Source organism: Thalia democratica, chromosome 9, assembly GCF_965202585.1.
Source record: "Thalia democratica chromosome 9, ktThaDemo2.hap1.1, whole genome shotgun sequence".
NCBI lineage: Eukaryota > Metazoa > Chordata > Thaliacea > Salpida > Salpidae > Thalia > Thalia democratica.
The window spans coordinates 37,843,790-37,867,654 of record NC_139173.1 but is presented as its reverse complement, the minus strand read 5'-3'; the positions used below and the strand labels follow the sequence as shown (position 1 = coordinate 37,867,654).

The 23,865-nt window shown below is 24.2% G+C and overlaps 1 protein-coding gene across 1 annotated transcript; it reads right to left on the bottom strand.

The window, feature by feature from the left end:
- Window positions 1-2,602: 2,602 nt before the first annotated feature.
- On the bottom strand, window positions 2,603-23,648 carry LOC145845246 (uncharacterized). Its single transcript, XM_082952670.1, has 19 exons — window positions 23,491-23,648; window positions 22,338-22,515; window positions 21,948-22,062; window positions 21,390-21,480; window positions 20,405-20,526; window positions 18,804-18,861; window positions 15,045-15,192; window positions 12,891-12,939; window positions 10,271-10,436; window positions 9,489-9,549; window positions 9,292-9,424; window positions 8,558-8,677; window positions 8,196-8,302; window positions 6,978-7,113; window positions 6,601-6,771; window positions 5,781-5,917; window positions 4,508-4,623; window positions 3,047-3,169; window positions 2,603-2,811 (listed from the first exon to the last, which is right to left on the bottom strand). The coding sequence occupies exons 1-19, from the start codon at window positions 23,646-23,648 to the stop codon at window positions 2,679-2,681; spliced, it is 2,322 nt and encodes a 773-aa protein (XP_082808796.1). The 3' UTR covers window positions 2,603-2,678.
- Between the last annotated feature and the right edge of the window lie 217 nt (window positions 23,649-23,865).

The window sequence follows — 23,865 nt, the reverse complement described above, 5'->3', positions numbered from 1 at the left end:
TAATTCCGCTCTCATAAAAATTAAATTAAGTATTATTAAAATAATTTATACTAGCAAGTAATCCTGAAATATCTAAATAAAATTTGTCCAATTACGCTTCAACTTTTTATTAATCTTTTTGACCTTTAAACTACAGCGCTTCTTAATAACATTAATTTAAGTGTTTAGTTTAGTTGAGATATTTTTGCTTCATGTTTTATTAAACTATCTAACACTTATAAATGTAAAGTTTTTTTTGAAGTTTTAATAAAAAATATTACTTTGTTATCGTTACATCTCCGATGCAAGTTTGTAAAATTAAACCGCTGCGTTTTATTAAAATTTGACCTTTTCGATGCGTTATTTTAACAAATTAATTTCGTTACTGTAGTAAAAAACAAATTATTTACTTTGCTAAATTGACGCCGAAATAAATAGGCATAAATTAGATACAGTTGAAGATTTTTAGTATTCACGCAATATATATTTTTTTTTACTCTTTTATTCATATGATCAGAACAACTGCAATAGATGAATTAATGGTAAGTAAAAAGTAATTAAAATTGTTACATATTTAAATTAAAAAATATTGCTGTTATCTATTTTGAATACTAAATTTTTCTATTTAGGTGTTAGTTTTGTAAGTTGTGTATGATCTTTATTTTTAGTTTAACATTTACTTTTAAGCATAAATTTTAAAAGCTATTTTTTATTTTAATTAGAAAGCAATAGGATCTTTAAAGATCTAAGTGGAAAGCTTATTAAATCAAAACTTGAGTCAGTTCTTAAAATTAAAAATATATTGGCTACTTATCTTTTATTGAAAAAGTATGCATACCATCTAAAATTTATTCTACATAAACTTTGTAATATAAAATCTACTTTCTTAAATTGAAAATAACTAAGTGAAATATCTATTTAATCAGCTGGGAATATTAATTGCATATAGACCATTAGTTACAGATTATTAAAAAACAAAGATTTATTAGATTAGTTAGTTTTGTTTAAACTTTTAAACCAATATATCTATTCCACATATCACATATCTTAAAATAAGTATTTTTTATACAATTTTTATTCATAAAAGAATATTGATTTTATAATGATCCTTTCGATTAACTTTTAACGTGTGTAACGCTTTTTATTATCGTATTTAAACTTTATCAATAAATCAGTTAAATAAAATAATTTTTGTCAGCTTTGAAACGGTATGTACTATACATTGTCAAAAGTATCCAAAAAAAATTTTTTTAAACACTAAAATTTTTATGACTGTGAAAAAGTGACTATTAGGCACAAATAGACTAAAACATTTATTACTAGCTAAATAACTTTATGACAAACGTTACTTAGCTAGTAAGTTTAAATTCTTTTAAAAGCCTAAGTGTATAAAAGTAATCGATATATCTTTTCTACCTTATAAACTTAGATTTGAATATTTCTTGTTAAATTGATTTATAGTATTTATAAACACACTTTCAGTTTTACTTTTTAATCTAGAAGTTATGAAATTACTTTTACGAATTTTTAAAAATCAGAGGTTAAATTACTTGTTTTTATTTTTTAAAACATAAACAGACTGTTACTGACTTAATAGTTTTTTTCCTATATAACTATTAAACATCATTTACACTAAATTAGGTATTAGTACTATCTGGTTAAGCTAAATTTGATTTAATTGTTACAGTTTAAATTGGCTTTTTAGTGCATAAAAAACTCTTTCAAACTAAATAATTTATTTTATATTATTAGCTTACAAATACCATTAATAGTAAACTGACCAAAAATAAGTTATTAACTTTTGATACTTTATTCAAATTGCAAGAAAAATAAAGAACTGTTATTTTATTCAAATAAATTTGTTGTAGTTTATATTTTAATAGTCTACAATATTACTAAACCATTCAAAAGCAAAATAATTAAAAAACGCTAGTTTAATAAAATTAAAAAGAGTCTAAAAAATCGAAATAAAAAAGCAGTATTGAAAGTAAGCAGCAGATAGAAAGTAAAAATATTATTGAAAATATATTAAATACTGTAATAAAATTTAGTATTGTGACACCATCATAACTTTACAAAAACCTCATAAGTGTTACTTAGCATTTAGAAAAGGTACGAGTTGTTTTTTTTTGTTGCACAAATTTAAAAATTTTCAATACTATTATTTCTAAATAAACAAAAATTATTCAAAAAAGATATGTTATTAAAAAAAAAGTAATTATTTGGTTTAAAAAAGTCATTTTTATACAAAAAATAAATAGGTAACAAAAGCATTAATTAGCAGTTTAGATAACTATATAAAATTTACTTTAAAAGTTATTTAAGCCGAAATATAAGCTTCATATAAGTAAACAAGCTTGATCTACTTTTGTTATAACTTTTAAAACCTTGTACAAATATGTGGCAAAATATTTTAAACGTTAATTACACTTTACTAAGTTTAAAAGAAAAAAATTTCACTAAAACCTATTAATTGGTTATTTAAATTATATTGATAAAAACATAAGTATATTTTACATAAGTTTTTTTAGAGCAACACCTAACTGAAATTCGTGAAAAACATATTTTATGTTTTTTTTAGTAAAAGACTTCAAAATAGTATTTAAAAAATCACAGTGCTCAAAATATCAAAACTTTCAGATCAAAAATGTTTCTCACAAATATTGTCTGTTTTCTAATGCAACTTTGTAAATATGACATCACTTTCCGAGTAGAACTTTGACGACAAAACTAACGATTGCTGAGGAGGGCTGTTGGGTGTCTAGTTCAGCAAAAAGGTGACAAAAATTTTCAAGGGATCCGCCTTGTTTTCTAGCAACGAACCCAAAAATTCTGTAGAAAATAAGTTTTAAAGCTTTAATTACAATTTTGTCATTGTAAAAAAATATTTTTTATAACTTTTTCTTACTCGTGTAACTAAATCAAAAACTTCTTAAGCAAATTACTTATTGATAAAGAAATGCAATTAACAAATTTATTAAAACAACAAAGTTAAGAACTTTTATTTTCTTTAAAAAGGAATTTTTGTAGAAGAGCTAGTTTGTAAACTATTGTTAAATTTACAAACCTTGAGTTTTTAGGACCATTATATTTTGTGGTGTCCCATGTTCTGTTGTGGGGCGGGGCACAAAAAGGGTCCATACCACAGTACTTAACTGAATAAGTTGGGTAGTGTCGTCGGAAGAATAATCTGAAACAAAGTACAACTAATTTAAAACTATCTAAAACATAAGTTTATGTTTTTAGTCAGTAGAATAATTCAAAAAAAAGTTAATAAATATTTTTGTGTGAGCTAAAATGTGATGTCAACAAAAAGTAATTAATTCAAAAGACAGGATAATATAAATAAAATAAAAACAAACACGCTATTTAAACAAGTTTTGACAACTAATTACAATTTTTCGTGTACAAGAAAATCTTTATCGAAAACTACAAAGAAATGTTTGTTTGAAGAGTAATTCAGTAGGTTCAAACTTTTACTAAAATCAACAAACACGGGTCAAAATTGTAATTGGGAAATCGAGTGTTTTTACAGCTGTATGAAAACTACGTAAAGCAAAAAAGTTTCTCTAACAGCTGTAAGAAAATATAACAAAACTAAAGTTAAACAAATAAGTTTGAATTTTTTACATTAGTATATCTATCAACACTGTGTTTTGTTATAAAAAAAAAAAACTTATAGTCACAAGTGTTGTTATGCAGGTTTGAAACTATATACTTTTGGTTCAAAGGCTAACTATTAGAATATTAAAAATAAAACTGCTATAAAACATTCTCAATTAAGGTTTGTTTGAGTTAGAATATTAGGTTTCGTAAGTTTTAAAATGTAACTAAGTCGTTCTCTAATTAACGTTTTGAAAGTAGTTTTGATTCATGTTTTTATTAAGTTCTGCATATAAAGCAAAAAGCCTAGATGATAATTTTTTACGAACTTTATATTTATAACTTTAAAATTGGATAATTTTAAACATTTTTTTTTTCAAATCAAAATTATTTTATGTTTATTTTAGTTTCAATTAATTAAGTTTTGTGCTCAAAACTGTAATTTTTTGTTTATCTCTTTAATTTTGTAAATTGGCGTAAATGAACAAAAAACGGTATTTTCAAACAATTATTCACCAAACGATAAAAAGTATTTTGTTTACCAACATTTTTATTTTTCCAGATCAAAAGAAAAAAAAACTTTATAACACTTTTAAAGTATGTGTAACAACATAAAAAAGGAGAAAAGTTTTTCAACAACCATAAAAGTTCAAGGTCGTATCAAACACATGTTTTTAAAAAGTTCACGAACTTGCAAACTTTTATTGTCAACTAAAGTAGCTTTTTTATTAAAAATTGTTTCATTCATAAACATACGAATAATTCTCAACAGAACTTTAATGTCTTTTAATTTTATATGTTTAATCAGCAAAGACTAAAGTTTTTTTTTTGTATATTTCAATTAGTTCGCCGATATATGACAGAGTTTATAAATAAATTTAGTCTAAAAAAACTTTTTTAAGGCTTGTATAAAGATAATACAAACCTTCTAGACATGTCAGTTAGGGTAATTCCTTGAGTTGAAACTTTGAATTGAACGACGGAAGTTTTTATATTTTGACCTGAAATTTCTGTACATTCCTTCATCGCTCTTTCTATTGCCTGTATGACGAAATAATAAATCATGTTTAAGATTATGTTTCTGATTTTTTTTACACAGCACATTTTATTAATAGGTTTTATATATGACTTTATGTGAAAAGTTCTGTTCTAATATCTCGTTATAGAGTTTTATTTGAAACATCTTAAACGATTTATTAAAAATATCATAATATAATCTAAACTATTTATTTAGTATGCACTTACAAAAAATAACAGCTATTATAGTTAACGAATAAATCCGTAAAATGCTCCTTACTTACAGCTTAACTTAGTATTAAATTATTGCTTAACTAGAAATGCTTATTTATACATCTGTAGTGTCTTAACATTTAATATATTTCTTACCCAATTCGAAACATTACAGTTTTTACTTATAAATTATTACCTATTTAAAAGAATATACATTTAAATATACACTAGTTTCTAAAGTTTTGAACTTTAACTAAATGTAGTGTTTAATTTAAATTAGGATAAATTTTACAAAATTTTTTTTACGCTATTGATCTATTTAAAATAAAAATTAAACATGCACAGTTTAGATTCTACAGGTTTCTTAGAAGCTTTAATCTAGTCCTTTTAAAGTTTCTGACATATTTAACAGTTCAATAGGAGCTACTATGATTTTTTTTCTCTATATAATCCAATTATGAAATATTATGTTAGTATTGACGTAGGCTTTCATAAGAATTTGCGGCTAAAGTATAACAGGCAAACTATAAAATAATATAAAATACGCTTTGTTAACCTCTACAAGTTTTTTACAAGATTATTGTAATTATTTTATTGTTTTTGACATGTTTGACAATTAATTAGGACTAATATGACTTTTTTCTTTATATAGTCCAATTATAAAACATTAAGTTTGTTTAGCTTTTTATAAGTTTTGAGGGTTATTATGAGATTTATTAAGACAACCTTAAAGCCGATAAATATTTTATTTTACCACCAAATGTGAATGGCTAAAGATACTGATTTTGTCAATGAATACAATTTTATAGTATACAAAAATTTTCAAATTGTTGTCAGCGTAAGTTTTTACAATACGAAAAATGCTTTAAAAAAACTACTGAGTCTATAAATAAGAAATATTACCTATACTTATTGTACAACCTTGTCGATTATGTAACTTAATTTTAACAAAATAACGAATATATAACCTCAGGGCCACTAAGAGCTTCAGTGTTAGCAGATCCTAAGAAGAGGACATTACAAGCAGCACCTTGTTGTAGAAGTTCAGCTGCTGAAGTTGCCACCTCCACTGAATCTGAGTTTACCTCTGATACCACTTCTAAATCTGTCAGGATTAAAATTTACGTAACAGTTTATCAACCCGTAAAGAAGTTATTTTATGAAATTAAAATATTAAGAACTTCTTCAAAAAAATGATAAAAATTAGCTACAAATAGTAACTTAAAAATTAGTAGCTGTTTACATAAAAGTTTAGTTTTCGACTCAAAAAGTAAAATAGTGTTTGATATACTTAAGCAGGGGTTCCCAACCAGGGGTGCTCGCACCCCTTGGGGTGCGAGGCAGAATTCCAGGGGGTGCGAGATGGCTTTTCATTTTTGTTTTATAGATAAGGAGATTTTCACTCTCTGATAAAGTTTATAAAGTTAAAAAGTACATTATTTATAAAAAGAAGTTGGCCCAAATTCTCTGAATCTATCTCTGATACCACTTCTAAATCTGTTAGGATAAAAATATATCAAATATGAGCTCAGTTCAAGTCTGTGGAAGTTAAACTTAAAATAAGGGCTGATCTGAAAAGATTATAATAGAAAGAGATTTAACGTGCCTTTTTCTTTATCTTAAAATTTCTTACTTTAAAAAATGGCTATTTAGCCTTCTGGTGATAATTTTTCAAAAACGATTATTAAAACTCAAAAATTAAGATGCATAAGCGTTGTTTTACAGTAATACTTGTTTTATCAATCTTAGTTTATCACAATTAGTTACACAAATTCAAACCAAACTAACTACTTGAAGGTATGATAAGTCTACAAGGCAATGCAATGCTTGTAATTGAATGTTGATAAATGAGAGCTGACAAACTTCCAAATACTGGTTCATTAGCACATCCTTTCAATCGAACTCCTCTCATAGAAGGTTCTATCAGGTAATGTCTGATCAGTTCGTCAGATAAGTCCACTGTGAATTCAAAATTTCATGTCGTTAGAATAAAACAAAAATAGATAAACTTTAGATACAATAACTTCTTACTTAATAGTTAAACTCTTTTTTTGATCAAATATCGGGTCAGTAAAGTTGCTTTCAAAGTTTTAATGTTTTGTACAAAATTTAGCACATTAATTAATAGAGGTACTTTAGACCTCAGCGACCTAAAGTAAACGAACCTCCGGGATCAGCAGTTGCAAGAACAGCAGCAGGAACTTGATGAACTTTCAGGGCAAGACCGAAAGATCCGGGGAAAAACCTGCTGTCCCTAACAACGAAGCTACCAGCCGGTCGATCTCTTAGCATCAGTAGAGCCTATAAAGAGTGTTACAATGTTTTTCCTAAAAAGATACATTTTTTAAACTATAAACACCTTCAAAAAGCTAAAAAATGGTAAAAGGTGGCTAAAAATAATTATATTTATACTAAAGTGGTTTTCCTTAAACAATAAAATCTATACATACTTTTTAAGTAAGCCGTGCAAACTAAAACCTTTGTTGAGCTATCATTATTGACCACAAATAGATTACAATAACATTTCTTCAATACAAGACTATTTTATTACCATTTGATTGAAGTAATTAAACAATGTACTTTTATAAAATATTAATGCTTAAAATACAGTTTAAAGTTTTTGTTAAGTTGAATACATTCTGTTGAACAAGTTAATAAGAAATTTTAATAATTTCATTTCACTTAAAAAACCGAAAAAATCATTTTTATAAGTTCATAAAATCAGAAAAGAATAATTTAAACCAATTTTTAATGATTAAGCAAAACTCATTAATTTATTTGTTTTGAGTGAAATAAAAAGTGTCAGCAAAATATTTAGAAAGTGTCAAAAGTGTTTATAAAATATCAGACTTGAACCACTTTAGTTAGTAAGTTTTCAAAAATCTAAAAAAGCGGTTGTCACAATGAAATTACACAAAACAAGTTTGTGGGTAAAACAAAAAACACCTTTTATCATTAATATCTTATTATCAAACCATAAATCATTCATTCGAGTTTATATAAGTTTTAGTTGTCTACTAAACGAAAAATTATTAATAAAAACTAACTTTAAATTTTTTAAAATGTCAAACGTTACAACTTAAACATTAGATAATTAATAAGATATTTTAGGTAAATGAACTTTAGAAAACAAGTTGATTAATTTTGTTTTTGACAAGTTAGTGGTACATGTTAGATTTATAACAATGAGTAATTTACAAACTTGATCTTTGAAGTATAATGACTGAATAAAATGTTGTAAGTTAGAAAAACAGTAATGAAAATTAATTATAAAAAGTAATTAATAAATATGTTGTTGCATAAAAACATAATTTTAAGTTTTAAAGTTAAACATTCCACAAATAAACAAAAAATCTCAAATTGTATACAATATCATAAATAACCTGTTTTCTAGTAATATCAGGTTTGTACCAGTAACTTGTGGTATCCTTAATAAATTTAGGAGTTGCTCCTGAGAGATTTAAACTCGAAAGATCCCTTGTAAGTTGATCTGTAAAATAATAAAGTTAAATACGCAAACTGAGCAAACAATAAAAACTTTCATACTTGTTTTTGCTTTTAAATATTAATTTATTTTATACTTTAATTAAATACCCATTATAATATCTTTATTTACTTTTTCAAAAGCCATAAAACGTTTTAAATCTAAAAAGGTTTTGAAAATGCAGAATACAGATTACATACCAAAAGAACGCAACATACAATAAATAAAGTCTCTACTTTTAATTTTGCCTAATTTAATAACCTGCATTTGACGAAGACGAAGTCCTTCCAGAGATAGAAGTGCTTCTTGATGATGTTCTTCCACTGTCACAAGAATTCACGTTGCTAGGGTGATTATGACGTAAGTGGGGCACCACGTCACCTGTTGTTATGCAAACTTTTGTAATTAATTGATTAGGTTAGATTTTTTTTCATAAAACTTAATAGTTTTTATACATTTTTAAACTTTATACTGTTTCCACAAAACATAAATTGCTAACTAGTAATGTATATGTATGTAAGGCAGTCAAGGTAAAATATTTTGTAAAAAATAAAAGCGTGCAATATAAAACTAACTGCCGCGGGGAAAGCTAAAGTTTCCGAAAAATTTTTACGACATTATTGCGTGACTAAGTTCAAACTTGCACGTAAATTATTTAGTTACGATGATCTTCTTTTCATTTCATATGTCTATATACTATGTTTATTTACTTAAAGTGGTTGCTTTTGATAGTAAGCAACATCAAAACGAAAATATTTGTGCGTCATGTAATAATCATAAATAATTACATTAATGATTAATATTAAGTTATAACGTTTTTTTAGTTTATTTCAAGTTTTAATAAAGCACTTAAGTGTTTTCTTTTTCTTTTGTCAATTGTTCTAAATAATTTTAGATATTATAAACAGTTTCAAATTTAATAATTTTTCAATAAGTAGTATTTTTTAGTACCGTTTTACAAGCATATTTTAAAAATATTTACATAAAGAACAAACCAATAGAAGAGCTTCTATGACTGCTATCTCGAATGTTGGCCCAGCCTGGTGATAAATTAGAGTTGTACGTTTGGGAATTTCCCTCAAATAAGCTGTTATCAGTACTACATATATTGTAGTTGTTCAATACTATCTGTAAATATGTTGATATTTGTTAAGTAAGGTATTAAAATTTAAACAACTACAATAGAAGTTACTTCATTTGTGAATTGTGATAGAAATGTTTCTGATAAAGTTTTTCCATCATGTTGAACTGATCTGTAGTAGTAAAGATAAGTATAAGCTGTACTACTGAATTTTTTAAAGCAATTTATTATACACAATTTATAACAAAATATGTAGGTATATATTGGAATTAAACTAGTTTTAAGTCCTACATTTAAAATGTATAAATAGAGTTACTTTATAAAGTTTTAACTCACTTACTTTGTAGATAAAAGAAAAAGTTTTAAATAAAGTTGAACAGTAATCTTACTATATACTATTGAATTTTTATTTTATAACTTCTTACTTTAATGCTTGTTATTTATCTTAGTACTTAATTTATATAGGAATATTTTGCAAACATTATCTTAATTATAAAAATTTGGAAAAGAGTAGCTATTATGTTTAAAACATACGTAAAATGTAAAAGTATAACCCTTGCGGTTTTTTTTTCAAGTATAGGGGATTACTTAACAACGAATTACATTGTTTGACCTTACTGCGCATTTAAATAACTTACCTTATACTGTAAGTTGAGACCTTAAACGGAAGTTTTTAGAACAAGTTTATACTTAATTTGCATTTAATATAAGTATTTAAGCTTCATATATGTACAGGGTTCAATTTAAAAGCATATCAACTTCTTTATTATTTATTCGCCTTTTTTGAAACTATAGTATACATTTTATAAGATATTTCAACTGTAATTTATAATATAGCTGAGTGTTAGAAGTTATTAACAAATTAAAAATATATTTCTACTAACTAAACTAACTCAACGGAAGATATTGATGAGTTTGGGTCAAGGCTATCAGAAGCGGGTATTTTTTCTGGGTTTGATGTTGTCATGGAATTTGAAGTGACGTAACTATTTTTTCTAGTTGTTGCTTGTTGAAGATGAAGTAATAAAGAGGTCATTGTATCTACATTTCCGTTTAAGTCTTGAATTATTTTAGATAATTTATTTTGTGTTACCTAAGAACTAAACTTATATTTAATTTATAAAAACATATAACAACACACACTTTTTGCAATAACTTGTTTTAAAGATCTTGCAACTAAGACTTATTAAAAAGATAGCTTGGTTAAATAGTAAAAATAAACGAAATGTCTGTAAGACACAGTTTGTTAATAAACTAAACTACCAAAGTACTTTAAAAACTAGTGTACTACTTACTGCAATAAAAACCTAAATTGTATAAAACACAGTTTAGAATTTTTACAGAGTTTTAAAATGTTATAAATCTTGCTATTTAATAAAAGTTATATGAAAATCAGTCAAAATCTATATTTGACTTAAAATTTGTCAATGTTAATTTATTTATTTTTTATATGTTATCAGTTCTAAAAATTTTACTTTTATCTTAAAGTAAACTGAAAATGAACTTATTTTAACTAGCTTTTAAAAAGTGCTGTTAAGAAAAGGCAGTAATATCATACCAAAAAAGCTGATTTGAAAAGAAACATTATTTCTTAATTGCTAATCTTTTCTGTCATCTGGCTAGAAAAGTCTAAAACATGTTATATGCAACACAAAAATAAATAAAAAATTATAAAATTTGATTATTGATTGAAATAATACTCTCTGTACACTGGTTATTTTATTAAGACTAGTTATCAAAACTTATTAAGTTTCTTTAGTTATGAAACAGAATTTAAAATTTTTAATTGAGCTTTACATTTTATATAATGAGCACATAAAAAGATTTAAATATTCTTAGAAATTGTGATAAAAATACTTATAGTTTGTTCTGGTACTAAAACATAAATACTATACTTTAAAAAACTGTTGTTTTTTATTTTTAAGTAAAAAAACTGTTTAACACAGAACTTTTTTAATTAAAAATATTAATTTTAGATAAGTACCCTAAACTTATCTTGTTTATATTATGATATTTTTATATATTTACTTTACCGACCTAAAACTCACAGAACATCAAAAAAATTCACGAAGTATAAAATACTTCAAAAAAAAAGTGTAATATATTTAATTCAAAATACTTTTTTAACTTGTAACTTATTATGATCAAAAACTTGGCTTCTACTTAAATCTACAAAATAAAAAGACAAAAAGTTGCTTAAGTTTTCTTGAGCTCTGCATAGGCGTGAAGCAAGTCAAGGGAAAATTATGAAAAAAAAGATAAAGTTTTTTGTCTTAACTTTTTTTTTCTCAAACTCTTTTCCGCGCTCTAAATAATTCATCTTCTTTCCATAACAGAGATAATTACCGTAGTGAAAATTGGAAATTTTTTGTTATGTCACAAACACGATACAAACTTTTACTATGACATCATATAAACAAATAATTGATTCGGTTTGATAATTAATCTCTAGGAAAAAGGTTCTTTGAATTTTTAAATTAATCTACTTATGGTGTTTCAAAAACCTAATTATAGAAGTTTAACAAATAACTTAATATTTTAAAAGCATTAATATAAATAAACAATTATTTTAAATCAAAATATAGTTTTGATTTATCCTGAAAATATCTTTTTACATACTATTGTTAAAATGAATTAAAGACTAACTACACATTTATGTTTTGCTTTTTTCTTATAAAAAAAATTATTATTTAAAAAAACAACCGATCACATGTTAAGCTTATGGTTTTTATATAAAATAAATCTCCTAAAAAACGTTTAGCAAAACAACTTTGTTTTTAAGTTTAAAATAAGTTCATATTGAATTAAAAAAACAAGAATTACAAAAAAAGTTGTGATGTTTAAAATTTTTTAATTTAAGCTGTGAATGGCGCCGCTTTGAATTTATGCTTGATTGATTTTGTCGTTGAATTCAAATTGAGTGTTTGAAGATAAAAGACTTAAAAGAACATAAAGTGAAATTTAAACAAGATGGTGGGTTTAAAGACTAAGGAAAGAGGACTGTTAAAAGCAAATACATGTAAAAAGTGAGTATAAATTAATAATGGTGAAATTAAAGTAAAGTTTTAACAACAAAATCTTTAAAAGTTATAAAAAAATCTCATTGAAATTTTTGCTTAGCCCTTCAAATGTATACTAAAACAAAACTATTTTATTCTAAGTTTTTAATCGTATTCATTTTCGTTTTAATGTAAAATGGATTTTTTGCAGAAACATTTCAAGTTAGTTGAAATTATATCAGCTAACTACAATTTGATTACTTTAATTATACAGTAGTTATTTACAACGCTTTTGCTTTTTTATTAAAGTATTAGCTTCCTTAATATTAATTACCCTCAAGAATACTTCCAGTATCAATTAAATATATTTTCCTTGTAAAAAATTTTAATATTCATTCAGTTTTAAACAAGTAGTGTTTATAACACTAAAATACTTTGAAAGTTATTAGACATAAAACTTGTTTTTGTCAAATAACACAAATATTACTTAGTTTAGTTTATACTTATTGCTAACCTATGTTTTCTTCAGTGAGATTAAATCCATTCTTTAAAATATCCAAATTCTGTTTAACAATTAATTAAGTAATTAATTTTTAGAAGTATAATGTAATCCTAATTTATTATTAAATATTTTTTTATCTTCAAGTGTGCTAAAAAGTGTAAAAGTGCTAATATTTTAAATAGTTATAATAAAGAGTTTTACTCAAGCAAAAATAGGAGAAACTTAAAAATTACCGATGTAAAGCCTTAAAAGAAACAGCTGTAAAAATTATTTAATCATACCATCAGCTGTTATAAGCTTTAAAAAAAAATTCAATGACATATCGCATATAAACTACTAAACAATCACTAAGTAATGAAGTAATCAAATGTTAACGAACAAAGTGCTTTTATTAGTTTTAAATATTTTCTATCTGAGTATTTTTATTATTGCAGCTGTAGTAGTACAAAATAATATAATTTGTGAACAGGTGCTAATAGTTTGAATATTTTCCTAGCTGTAGTCAGTTGCTAGGCTTATTTATTATCTACTAGCTTGTTGATATGGAGACCTAAACATCAAACATCAAAGTGTGAATTATTTTAAGCCGTATAAAAACACCAAACCTAGTTTTTTCATTACTAAAAATAGGGTCACCAACAAATATACAAATAAAAGTACATTGTTCTATTTGACTTTGAAGTGATGCAAACTAAATAGATTAATTGTCGCACCTCAATATAAATAATATTTTTTGTTTACTTAATCTGCTATGTATGATGTCATGTAAGACGTGTGAGAAACTTTTTATAAAATTAACTGAGTGTTTAGTTTGTACTAAAAACAAAATTGATTGTTTTAGTCAACTTTAAAGCCTACAAATCAAAATAACATTTGCGCACAGAACAACATTAAGAAAGTTTTAGTCACCTCTTTAGGTAGTTATTACGTCAGACAATAGACGTTACAAAACTCTAGTTAATTCTGTACATATTATGTAATTGTAATTTTACTGTAAAATCACAAAATTTGTAACTTTGACCGTAAAAACAAATTAGGCTTTTGTTTTTTTACCGTTTAGTGTCGCAGTAGAGATTATTTTAAACTAAAAGTTTTTAAAATAGCTTTTATGTTTTACAAATTACGTTCAAAATATAATTTGAAACAGAAAAAATCGTTTAAGTTTTTTAACTTTTATCGAGTATTCTGATTAATTTATACTAATTGATCGAAATACATCGTTAGGTTTTAAGTTTTTAATGAATATACCTATGCTGAAAATATTAAATAAAAATAAAAAAATATCAAAACATAAAGTACAATTGTCAATAACTTATCAAGCTTTCTATTTTACACAAAAAACAGAAAACTTATCTTACACAAGTGTTGAGTCTGTAGCAGTAAGATATCAATATTTTTTTATGATATTAAAATCTTTTACTTTAAGCTTAGTTTAAAAAAATGTATTGAATGATATAAATTATTTAAAGCATCGACACATATGTTTAACAAAGTAAAGTCATCGATTAAGAAATAAACATTTGATGTTTTTTCACATAAAAATGTACCGCTGTTTAATCTTTTAGATCTAATGAGCTACAACTATAAGTAAACTTGTAAGATCATCTACTAATTAAACTAAAATAATTTTTAAAGAGCATAATGAGTTGAATAACACAAAAAAAAATTTGAGGAGCTTTATGTTTTTTAAATACTGAAAATAATGTATTAGTAAATAAGTTTAATAACTATATGCTTAAATAATTAGCTGCTACTGTGAACAACATTTAATTAATTTTCCTACTTTGTAAATATTTTAAATCAAAATCATAAGACATTTGCTACTTAACTGCAAAAATTTTTATTATATTTGTTCTCAAACTGCTCTTTAATGAAATACATGAAAATAACGAAAATTAAATTAAGACACATTATTTGAATAAAACATCACAAGTTAGAAAGCTAGCAAAAAGTTTAATTAAATTCTAACGTATTTGAGTTATGCAAATATTTTCTACTTATTTCCTTTTTGACTTTGAGTTTAAACTAAGCAAATAAATTAAAAATCATTTCAAACTAAAAAGCTTCTTAAGTCAACAAAACTAAATTTATATGTACTAATAACCAAACTTTAATAGTATCATTATTTTACTTAAGTTCAACCACATCAAATTCTAAAATTCTAACCTCATCTTTAGTAACTGTTTCGTCTTTATTTTTATTGTGACGTCGCCTTACAGTTTTTGTTACGTCATAGTTGTTGAAAAGAGGATCACTTGACAAAAGTTGCTTAGAAGAATGAACTTCGGAGGTTTTTGGAGATTGAAGGGGCGTTCTGAATAAATATTTTTACAATAAAATTAATACAATCAATAACTATAAAAAGAAAAATTAAAAGTAACTGTCAGTGCAGTTATAATGTTTTATCTAAAAAAATTATGATAAAACTGATTGTTTTTATTAATTACGACAAAACTACATTTTTAATGAGTATAAAAAAACAACAAGTATAATGATCAACTATAAGTTTCAGTAAAGGGCAATTTAAAGCCTTGAGCTTTAGGTTCTTATAAAGCAAAACAAAATGTCCAAGAAGCATTGAAAATTACACAAAATCATAATATTGAATAAAAATTTTCTTAGTCTTGATTTTACTGAGTATAAATAAAAGCCTTTGAATCAAAAAAACTTAATGTTTATCGTAAATATCAATTATAAGGAAGTGATAAAGTACGCTGTAAAAGTGTTTCACAGTTAAAAAAAATATTTAATTCGTATTTACAAGTTTATTGCCCTAACACATTACTTTTAAAGTTGTTTGCGGTTTTTCACGGCCTGGCTTATGCAATCAATGTTGACTTTATTTGCATTGAGCCGAAACTTCAACTAGAACAGTATTTGTTAAAAAATCAATAACAGACCTTTCTAGGTTTAACAATGTAACGAAAATTTACTATCAGCAATAGTTTTCATACCAAGCATTTAAAATAAATTTACAACAAGATTTTACTATACTTTTAAAAACTTCTAAATTAATACTTTTTTTATTACATAACTTAAATCGTCTATTTCCTTTATTCCATTAATACTTTTAACATTCAACAAACTGCAAAAATTTTAATGCCGAAAGTTTGAATCAAATTAAAATTAATTTTCAAAGTCATACATATAATGAAATAAATAGTAGAAACTAAAAGTAGGATATTTTAGTAAATAGATTAAAATATACCATAAAAGCAAAATTTTAGAACCATAATGTTATTTAGTCTTGATTGTTTTGGGTCATATAACTTAAAAAGGATAAAAGTTAAAGCTTTATTTAAGTTACACCAATCTTGTTAAACTTTAAAACTTAACTGATTTTTATCTTATCTATAATTCTTTTACAAAAGCTTATTACTAATTAATTTCTAGTTCATTTAACAAGATTAAGACTTAAATTCACATGAAATTAACAAAATATTTTAGAATCAAATATTTTCTCATACTTTAGTACAATAAAATTTTTATTAAACTATCTACTAATAGACAAATAAGAAATCACTAAAATAAGTTTGAAAAACATGTAAAAGTTCAAATAAGTATTAAAAGTAATCATGATTATTTATATATCAATACTTAGTAAACACACAAAATAAATAGTACATTTATAAATTTAAAAGTTTTATTATCATGTAATGAGGATAAATGAAACAGAAAAGTATTGTTTATAAAAACATATGAAAAATAACACAGAGAAAAGTCTATACGCAACATTTTCGAACTTATTTCCATATAAATTGTGCAAATTAAATATCTTATTTACTACCAGGTTTAGGTGGTAAAAGATTGCGACCTTTTCAAGTATAGTAAAATATTAAACTGTTGTTAAAGAAAGATGGGTGTGTACTGAAGAAATTTTCTAAACTTTATTATCAATGTAGTGTATAAACTAGTATGTCTAATTTACGTTTTTGTTTTTTTATAACAATTAATTATTTTAAGTTAATATTTTTTAGAAATTAGTATAAATTAAAAATAAAATGAACACTATTGTTTTACATTGATCATTTTTTTAACTTTTTTAGAGGTCAAGAAATGCTTTAATGCAAAGTCTATGTCAAGTTTATCAGTTGCAACAATCTAAAATTGTCAGCAAAAGTGAAAAAACAGATAGCGAAATATATGTCAGCATTTTGAAAATAGACGAAAAATTGCAAGCAAAAGCGCATCTCAAAATAGCAATGTATGTCATTTTTTCATAACATGTCACAGTTAGTAGATAAGATAACTAAACTGGCTTGTTTGTTTTATCACTTAAGTTTCTAGAAGTTAAAAAAACAAGTAAACTAATTACTTTGAAAAAGTCGGTATTGAAGTATAATTTTCCGACTGCTTTTATTATATGATAGTAATAATTTTTCATTAAACTGTTTTGTGACAGTGTTTTATAAAACAGTGGTTATAAAACTTTTAAGCTCCTTATAACTAGAATATTTGTATAGCTAACACTGTAAAGTAAATAGTTTAACTTTTGTATAAAACTCCATTATTGAAAACAATTTTTTTAATAGTTAATATATTCATAAGCATTAAGTTAAAAATATTTTTAGTTTCTTCTTTCAAATAAACATGTAAGCCAAAAACCGATTTTCTGAAGATAAGATGAAAAATGAATTAGTTTCAAGGTACAAAGTAAATCAACTAAACAAAAAAAAATCTGGCAAAAACAAACTTAAGAAGAACACTAATTGTGCAGCAAATAGTTTTAAAATTAAAACTTAAATTTTTGTCTTATATATTATTTTAGTTATGATTTTTGTACGTGTACAACGTATATTGTAGTATAATCTTACAAACTATTTAGTTTTATATTCAAAATTTTTTTTTAATTCATATAAAAAACTATTTAGTTTCGTGTTCAAACTAAAACTTTTTTGTCTGTGATAACGCATCAGTATTACAGAAACCACTATTAAGTAAGAGAGTTTATAGTGACAGGTGAATTATTAATGATATATCGACTTATAAGAGAGTAGTTATTCTATTGTGTTCGGTATAACTGAGTAATAATGAAAATTACTTTATATTGAAAAATATGTACTTTTTAATTTATTTGCAAACTTTACTGTACTGCAAATTTTAACAAAAGAGTATAGTTTTTATTATTTTCGTTTTATGAAATCTCCTATCCCAATTTAAGGTTTTTTTTTTCTAATAATGTGTAAGTATTGTTGTCATAATGTGAGATTGTTGCTCAAATGAGCCAGTCATATAGAGACTTTAAATTTATTGATAATAAAAACTTTTTATTACTTGCAATACTTTGCTTTGAGAGACCAATTATTGGTGTTTCCAATACAAAAACAAAAACAACTTTCTGTGAGATTATTACTTTATGGCAAAAACAAATGAGTAATTGAAAAGTAAAATTATTGTGACTCATACTAAAATGCTAGAAAAATTTACATGTAAATGACTTTATAACAAGTCGTAAAGTATATCAAGTTCTGTAATTTTAACCTTTAACCTTAAACTTAACATTTAAACTTGCGCATGAAACTTTCTATAATTTAATTATAATTACTTTTGTGATTCTGTTTGAATACTTATGTACGTGGTCATTTAAAAAATCTAACTGGTATTTTAAGAATTTTTTTAAAACACCTTTGTTAAGAAACTTTTCAAACTCAAAAGTATTTTATATGTTTTAAATTTAAGTACCTCATTATAAAATTTAAAGATTGTACACTTCATTTTTACTTAAACAGAGTTCCTGTCTTTGTAATTTACTATATTAACGAGTTAGTAATAGTTTTATAAATAGTTGATAAATAGCTTACCATTAGTTTATCTTACTAATTTCAATATGCAAAGTTTAAACTAGTTTTTAAACTTATAGCTTTAAAACCCTTAAGTGCATCTAATTAAATAAGTAATTTAACAATTACCAACAATAAAACATACTTGTTTATAATTTCAATTTCGTTGTTTTCTTCGGTTTTCATTGAATAAACTGCTGAGTCTGAAATTTAAGTTAATTAAATAATGAATTCAAAAACTAGTATTCATCAAAACAAAAGTAACTAAATACTTAATGACGCAAAAAAAAAAAATTCCTATATTTAGTCATTTGTGATAGTGTTATTAAAAAACTCTTATGCTAATCAATTGCAAAAAAAAACTAAAAGACTAAAAACAGCTGTCTTTTCTTTTTAAATTAAGGATCATTAAGCTCAATACTATTTAGTTTTATTTAAAAGTTATTCAAGTAATAATTTGAAATCAATTGGTAAATACTATCACGTTTTTAAAATACAAAAAAAGCAAATTGACAAGAACAATTATATAAAAACTGTTTTGTATGGTATAAGTATTTTACATGATATATGCACGTAACTTTAGGTCTGCTTTTAAATTACAAACAAAACTGCTTTCCAAATTGTTTACTTAAAAGTTTATTAACTTAGTCGGTTTTTTTTGTTTAAATTTTATTTTATTAATTTAATATTATAACCAATTAATATTTTAAGTATAAAACTGTAAGAAAGTCTAAGAATAAAAATTTTTTGTATCAAAATAATTATACTTGGTTTTTTTACCGAATCTATTTCTATTATATTTAAATATTTTGATTTATCTAGTCGTTTTTAACAAATTTCAAATTAAAAGAGAGAGAAAAATGTCAAAACATTTATTTACTGTCGTTTTTGCAACAGACATTTAATTGCATGTATTCATGCATTATAAATACAATTCACTTATCTGACAAGATGCAATGATATCAATATAATACGTATTGTTTTGCTATGTAAGCATCAAATAATCTTATGACTGCTGATTATATTTCTAGAACTTTTTATTGGATTGTTAGTGTAGTGGCAATCCAAGAAAAAAATCATGTAACAGTACTATTAAACTTGAGCGTCTGTCTTTTTGTTATTTATTGATCAAAGATAATTTACTTTTGTTCAAAACAAATCGGAAAAAACAAATTTTAACGAGCAAAAATGTTACTACTTTATTAAACATATCTTATTTGTCAAAAGTTACTTATTAGTTTACTTTTAACAGTTTATTTACTCTTTTTGTTAACTACAAGATTAAAAATATTAACGGCAATGTTTATCCGTACTATTTTTATTTTATTCTACTCTGATGTAAATTTATTTAAATGAAATTAAGCAATTAAAACTTCAGCTTTGTTTTCGACTTAAAAGCTTTTAAACCCAATTAAAATGCTAAGCTTGGCTAAAATTCAAACTTATACTATAATACACACCAAGTTAAAATAAATCTTTTTTTTTAACAAGGTTGTTTAATTAAGCTTGGTTAAGGCTTTAAAAACAAAAATAGTGCATCTAAATATATTTGCCTTCATTAAAAAATAATTTAAGGTAAAGTTGGTTATTTTAAAATTAGTTATAAATTTGAAATTTTTATAAGTTTTTAAAATTCATAAACAAGGATTTAAAACAACGTTATTACGTTTGAAATAACTTATGATTTAAATTTGTTTTTGTTATAATATTTATTCAAAGCTTTAATGTTGTCAAAAACTTATCAACCTCTTCTTTCGGAGTGTCTTCTGCAAGATTCGTAACTGCTACTAGTTCTCCTCGGAGGGGTGGGGTTTTGAGGGGGAGAGGGGTTTTTCCCACACACGAAACTACTCCCTCTGCTTGATATACTGTTTAAAAAATACAATTTAAGCACAAATTTTTGAAACGAAAACCAGATTAAAATATTAACAAGTAACTATTTTACTTGTCAAGTCATTACACTAGTATACTAGAAACAAAACTTTCTAACTAATCATATCTATATTTGTTTTTTAAACAAAATTATTTTTTTTTTTTTTTTCTACTTTCCTTTATATTCGATTTACTGAACAGATAGGTATACAAACCTATATCTTATTATAATTTTAGCTCTATGTTTAACAAAACAAAATTTTGAAAAAAAAAAATTTAAATAAATGATTGTAAGTACTAATAATTAATGAGTCTTATTTTACATCGAAATTTTGATTCGCTAGTTTATGAAAAGTTTATTTAACTTATTACCTGTCTAAAACTGAAAATGTAGAATCTAGTGATGCTTGTTAAATGAAATGTATTACGTATAAACTGTTGGTAAATGTTTGTGTTTATTATCCTGACCATTAAGTTAGTAAAATTGACACCTATAAGACAATAAACGTCATTTCAAAAAGCTTTTAAAAGATTTAAAGTGAGAAAACCTTGACATTTTTAGGTTACATTAACATTATCTTTTGCCTGAAATATTACTTACTAAGACAAGGAAAAATGTTTTTTATTTATTTTATACTGTAATTAACATCTTAATTAAGTCTATTCAAGTTTTATTAGACTTGTTTTAAATATCTGTAAGTTTTTAGTTTGCTATGACTTGTTATTAACATTATTTTATTAACCATACAGTTTGAAAAAAAAAAGTCCTCTTTATAGTCCAGCTATTTCAAAGTACAAAAGCGTATAAACTGTAATGAATATATAAGTTGTTTGAGATTGTAACTTTAATAGTTCTCACCTTTGTAATGACGTCACATCAGATGCGTTGTCATGACAATCTTTATATGACGTCATATCAGTGTCTTGTTGAGAAATCTTCTTCGGCGTAACTGTGATGTAAATATTTAAATTTTCATTAAAAATTTATAGGTCAAAACATTTATTCAAAGTTACAATCTGTATAAGAACCTCAAAAAGTCATATTCTAAAAGAATTTTCATGTAAAGTCGTAAACAAATATTTGATAAGACATATACGCACAGCTACAAGTAACTTGTAAATAAATATGTTACATTAAAGCACCTTCAGTGTCATCCAATTAGATAAGCTTAGTGTTTTAGATATAAATTTATACAACACAACAAAAATATAATACATACACTTAATAAAGTTTTGTATTTGAACTAATAATATATAACTAAAAACAAAAGAACTAATCTTTAAAGGAAATTTAGTAGTAAAAAAAATTTAAAGTATAATACTAACGTTTTGAATATTAGATAATAAATATTTATAATATAACTTTTTTTATGACTTAGCATAAAACAATGTTAGAGTGTTGTTAATTATAACTAACGTTCTGCATCTTTTTGAAGTTGGGCAATGCAAAGATCCAATTCATCTAGTTCAATTTGTAAATCATCACTTTGTCTTTTTAATGCTTCTTTTTCGTTATTCATAAGCTCTTTTACCTAAAATAAACTAAACTTGGATGTCTGTAAAACGCTCTAAGAATATGCCTTAAGTTTGTTCTAAACAGGTAAAAATAGTAGATGAAACATTTATACAAATTTAAAAAGTTTACTTAAAAAACAATACAAAACTAACATTTATAAGTTAAATAAGTGTTTATAAGATGATGAAAATCTTATGTTTAAATCTTAATAATAAACACTTAAGCTCATTTACTATTTATTTAATGAATATATTAATTTTCCAATGTTGTTAAATTAAAAACTAAACTAACTTGTATTTTATTTTGGTTCGTGTTAGTAAGAATTCCTTCTTCATGAAATTTACTTCTTGTCACAGTTTTTACATCTTCTTCGCCTTTACTGATCTTGAGATGATCTTTATTATTTGGTTTAAAATCTTGAAGGTTCTTCAAAATTTCTGAAATATCTTCTGGTTCTTTTGAGTTGAACCTGTTTTAGATAACAAATTATTAAGTAAGATTACTTAATCAACTTATTTCTTAATGCACCTTATCATGTGATACAGGGCTTTAACAATTGTCTAAACTCAAGTTTTTATTTATAATTATTCACCAGTTTAAAACTTACATGAGCTTTACTTGATACTTTAAAGAGCCTAAAATAAACTTTAAATATGAAAATTTAAATTCAGATGCTATCTATTTATAAGTACATATACAACTACTTGGTTTTTTTATACATAAAGGTTTCAAAATAGTAGGTTACGTTATATGGACCGTAAAGTGCTAATTTGTTTTATACAAAACCTAAATAAATAACCACTTTAAATATATAAGTGCTTAATTTTTGCTTATTTTACGAAAAATATAGTATTTAAATTAATTTAATTGAAATTTGATAGAAATAGAAGCAAGCTACACATATTAAATATAGCGTTGAAAGAAAACTATTAAAATGAAAAGATATAACGATATTTAAGCTCGTATTCCAAAGTGATTCATATTTTTTGATGGTATCTCGACCTAAATATATAAGTGCTTAACGGTTGGTTTATTTAGCGACAACTTTTCATGCAACAGTTAAAGTCAATTGAGAGTAGGTATAAAAATAGAAGCAGGTCTTTTAAATTTTATAAGGCGTGCAAAAATCAATTATGCAATTGGAAAACAAAAAACATTAAACTAAAATACCACCTATGTAGACAAGTTACTTGAATTATCAATAAATTACATTCAAATTGAGTAATTTTAATACTTTGAGAACTGTATTAAATTCAAAATAAACAAAAACCTTAAAACACTTAAATGCAAAAAAACAAGGTGTTTATAAATGTATACTATTTCTTTCATTTCTCTATAAAATAAAGATTGCAAACTTAAATATAAAACTAATAAACAGCAAAATATAGTTCTTAAAAATAGTTGTTATATAAATAAAAAATAATTAAAAATTTCTAGTAATAACCTGTTATTATGTGATGTATAATTTTCTTCAGTTATTATTTGAGAACTAAAATTTACTCTTTTGCATTTTCTTGAAGTTTTGTCAGGTTTCTGTTTCGGATAATTACCTTGAGCGAGATTCCTCAATAGATCGTCGTGAGAAGTTATAAATGACGTCATATTTATAACTTTTATTTTAGAGGTTAAAATTATGCTAAAAAAATGGTTGGTTTTTCGGTCATATATAACACACTTACCTTAATAAACTCGATATAAAAGAAATAAACCCAATAAATAACTTTAAAAACAACCTAAATAGTCGTAAATTCAAAATTCAATCTAACTGACAAGTTACTAGATACGTTTAATCAAAACAATTTTCAACAAACTTTTGATA

What these genes read in the sequence shown, in the direction of transcription:
- LOC145845246 (XM_082952670.1), bottom strand. Translation starts at nt 23,648, where the DNA reads ATGACGTCATTTATAACTTCTCACGACGATCTATTGAGGAATCTCGCT. An exon ending in ACTTCAAAAAGATGCAGAAC is followed by an intron (nt 21,481 to 21,947) that starts GTTAGTTATAAT and finishes TTTACATCACAG; the next exon opens with TTACGCCGAAGAAGATTTCT. An exon ending in AAGACACTCCGAAAGAAGAG is followed by an intron (nt 18,862 to 20,404) that starts GTTGATAAGTTT and finishes CTTAAATTTCAG; the next exon opens with ACTCAGCAGTTTATTCAATG.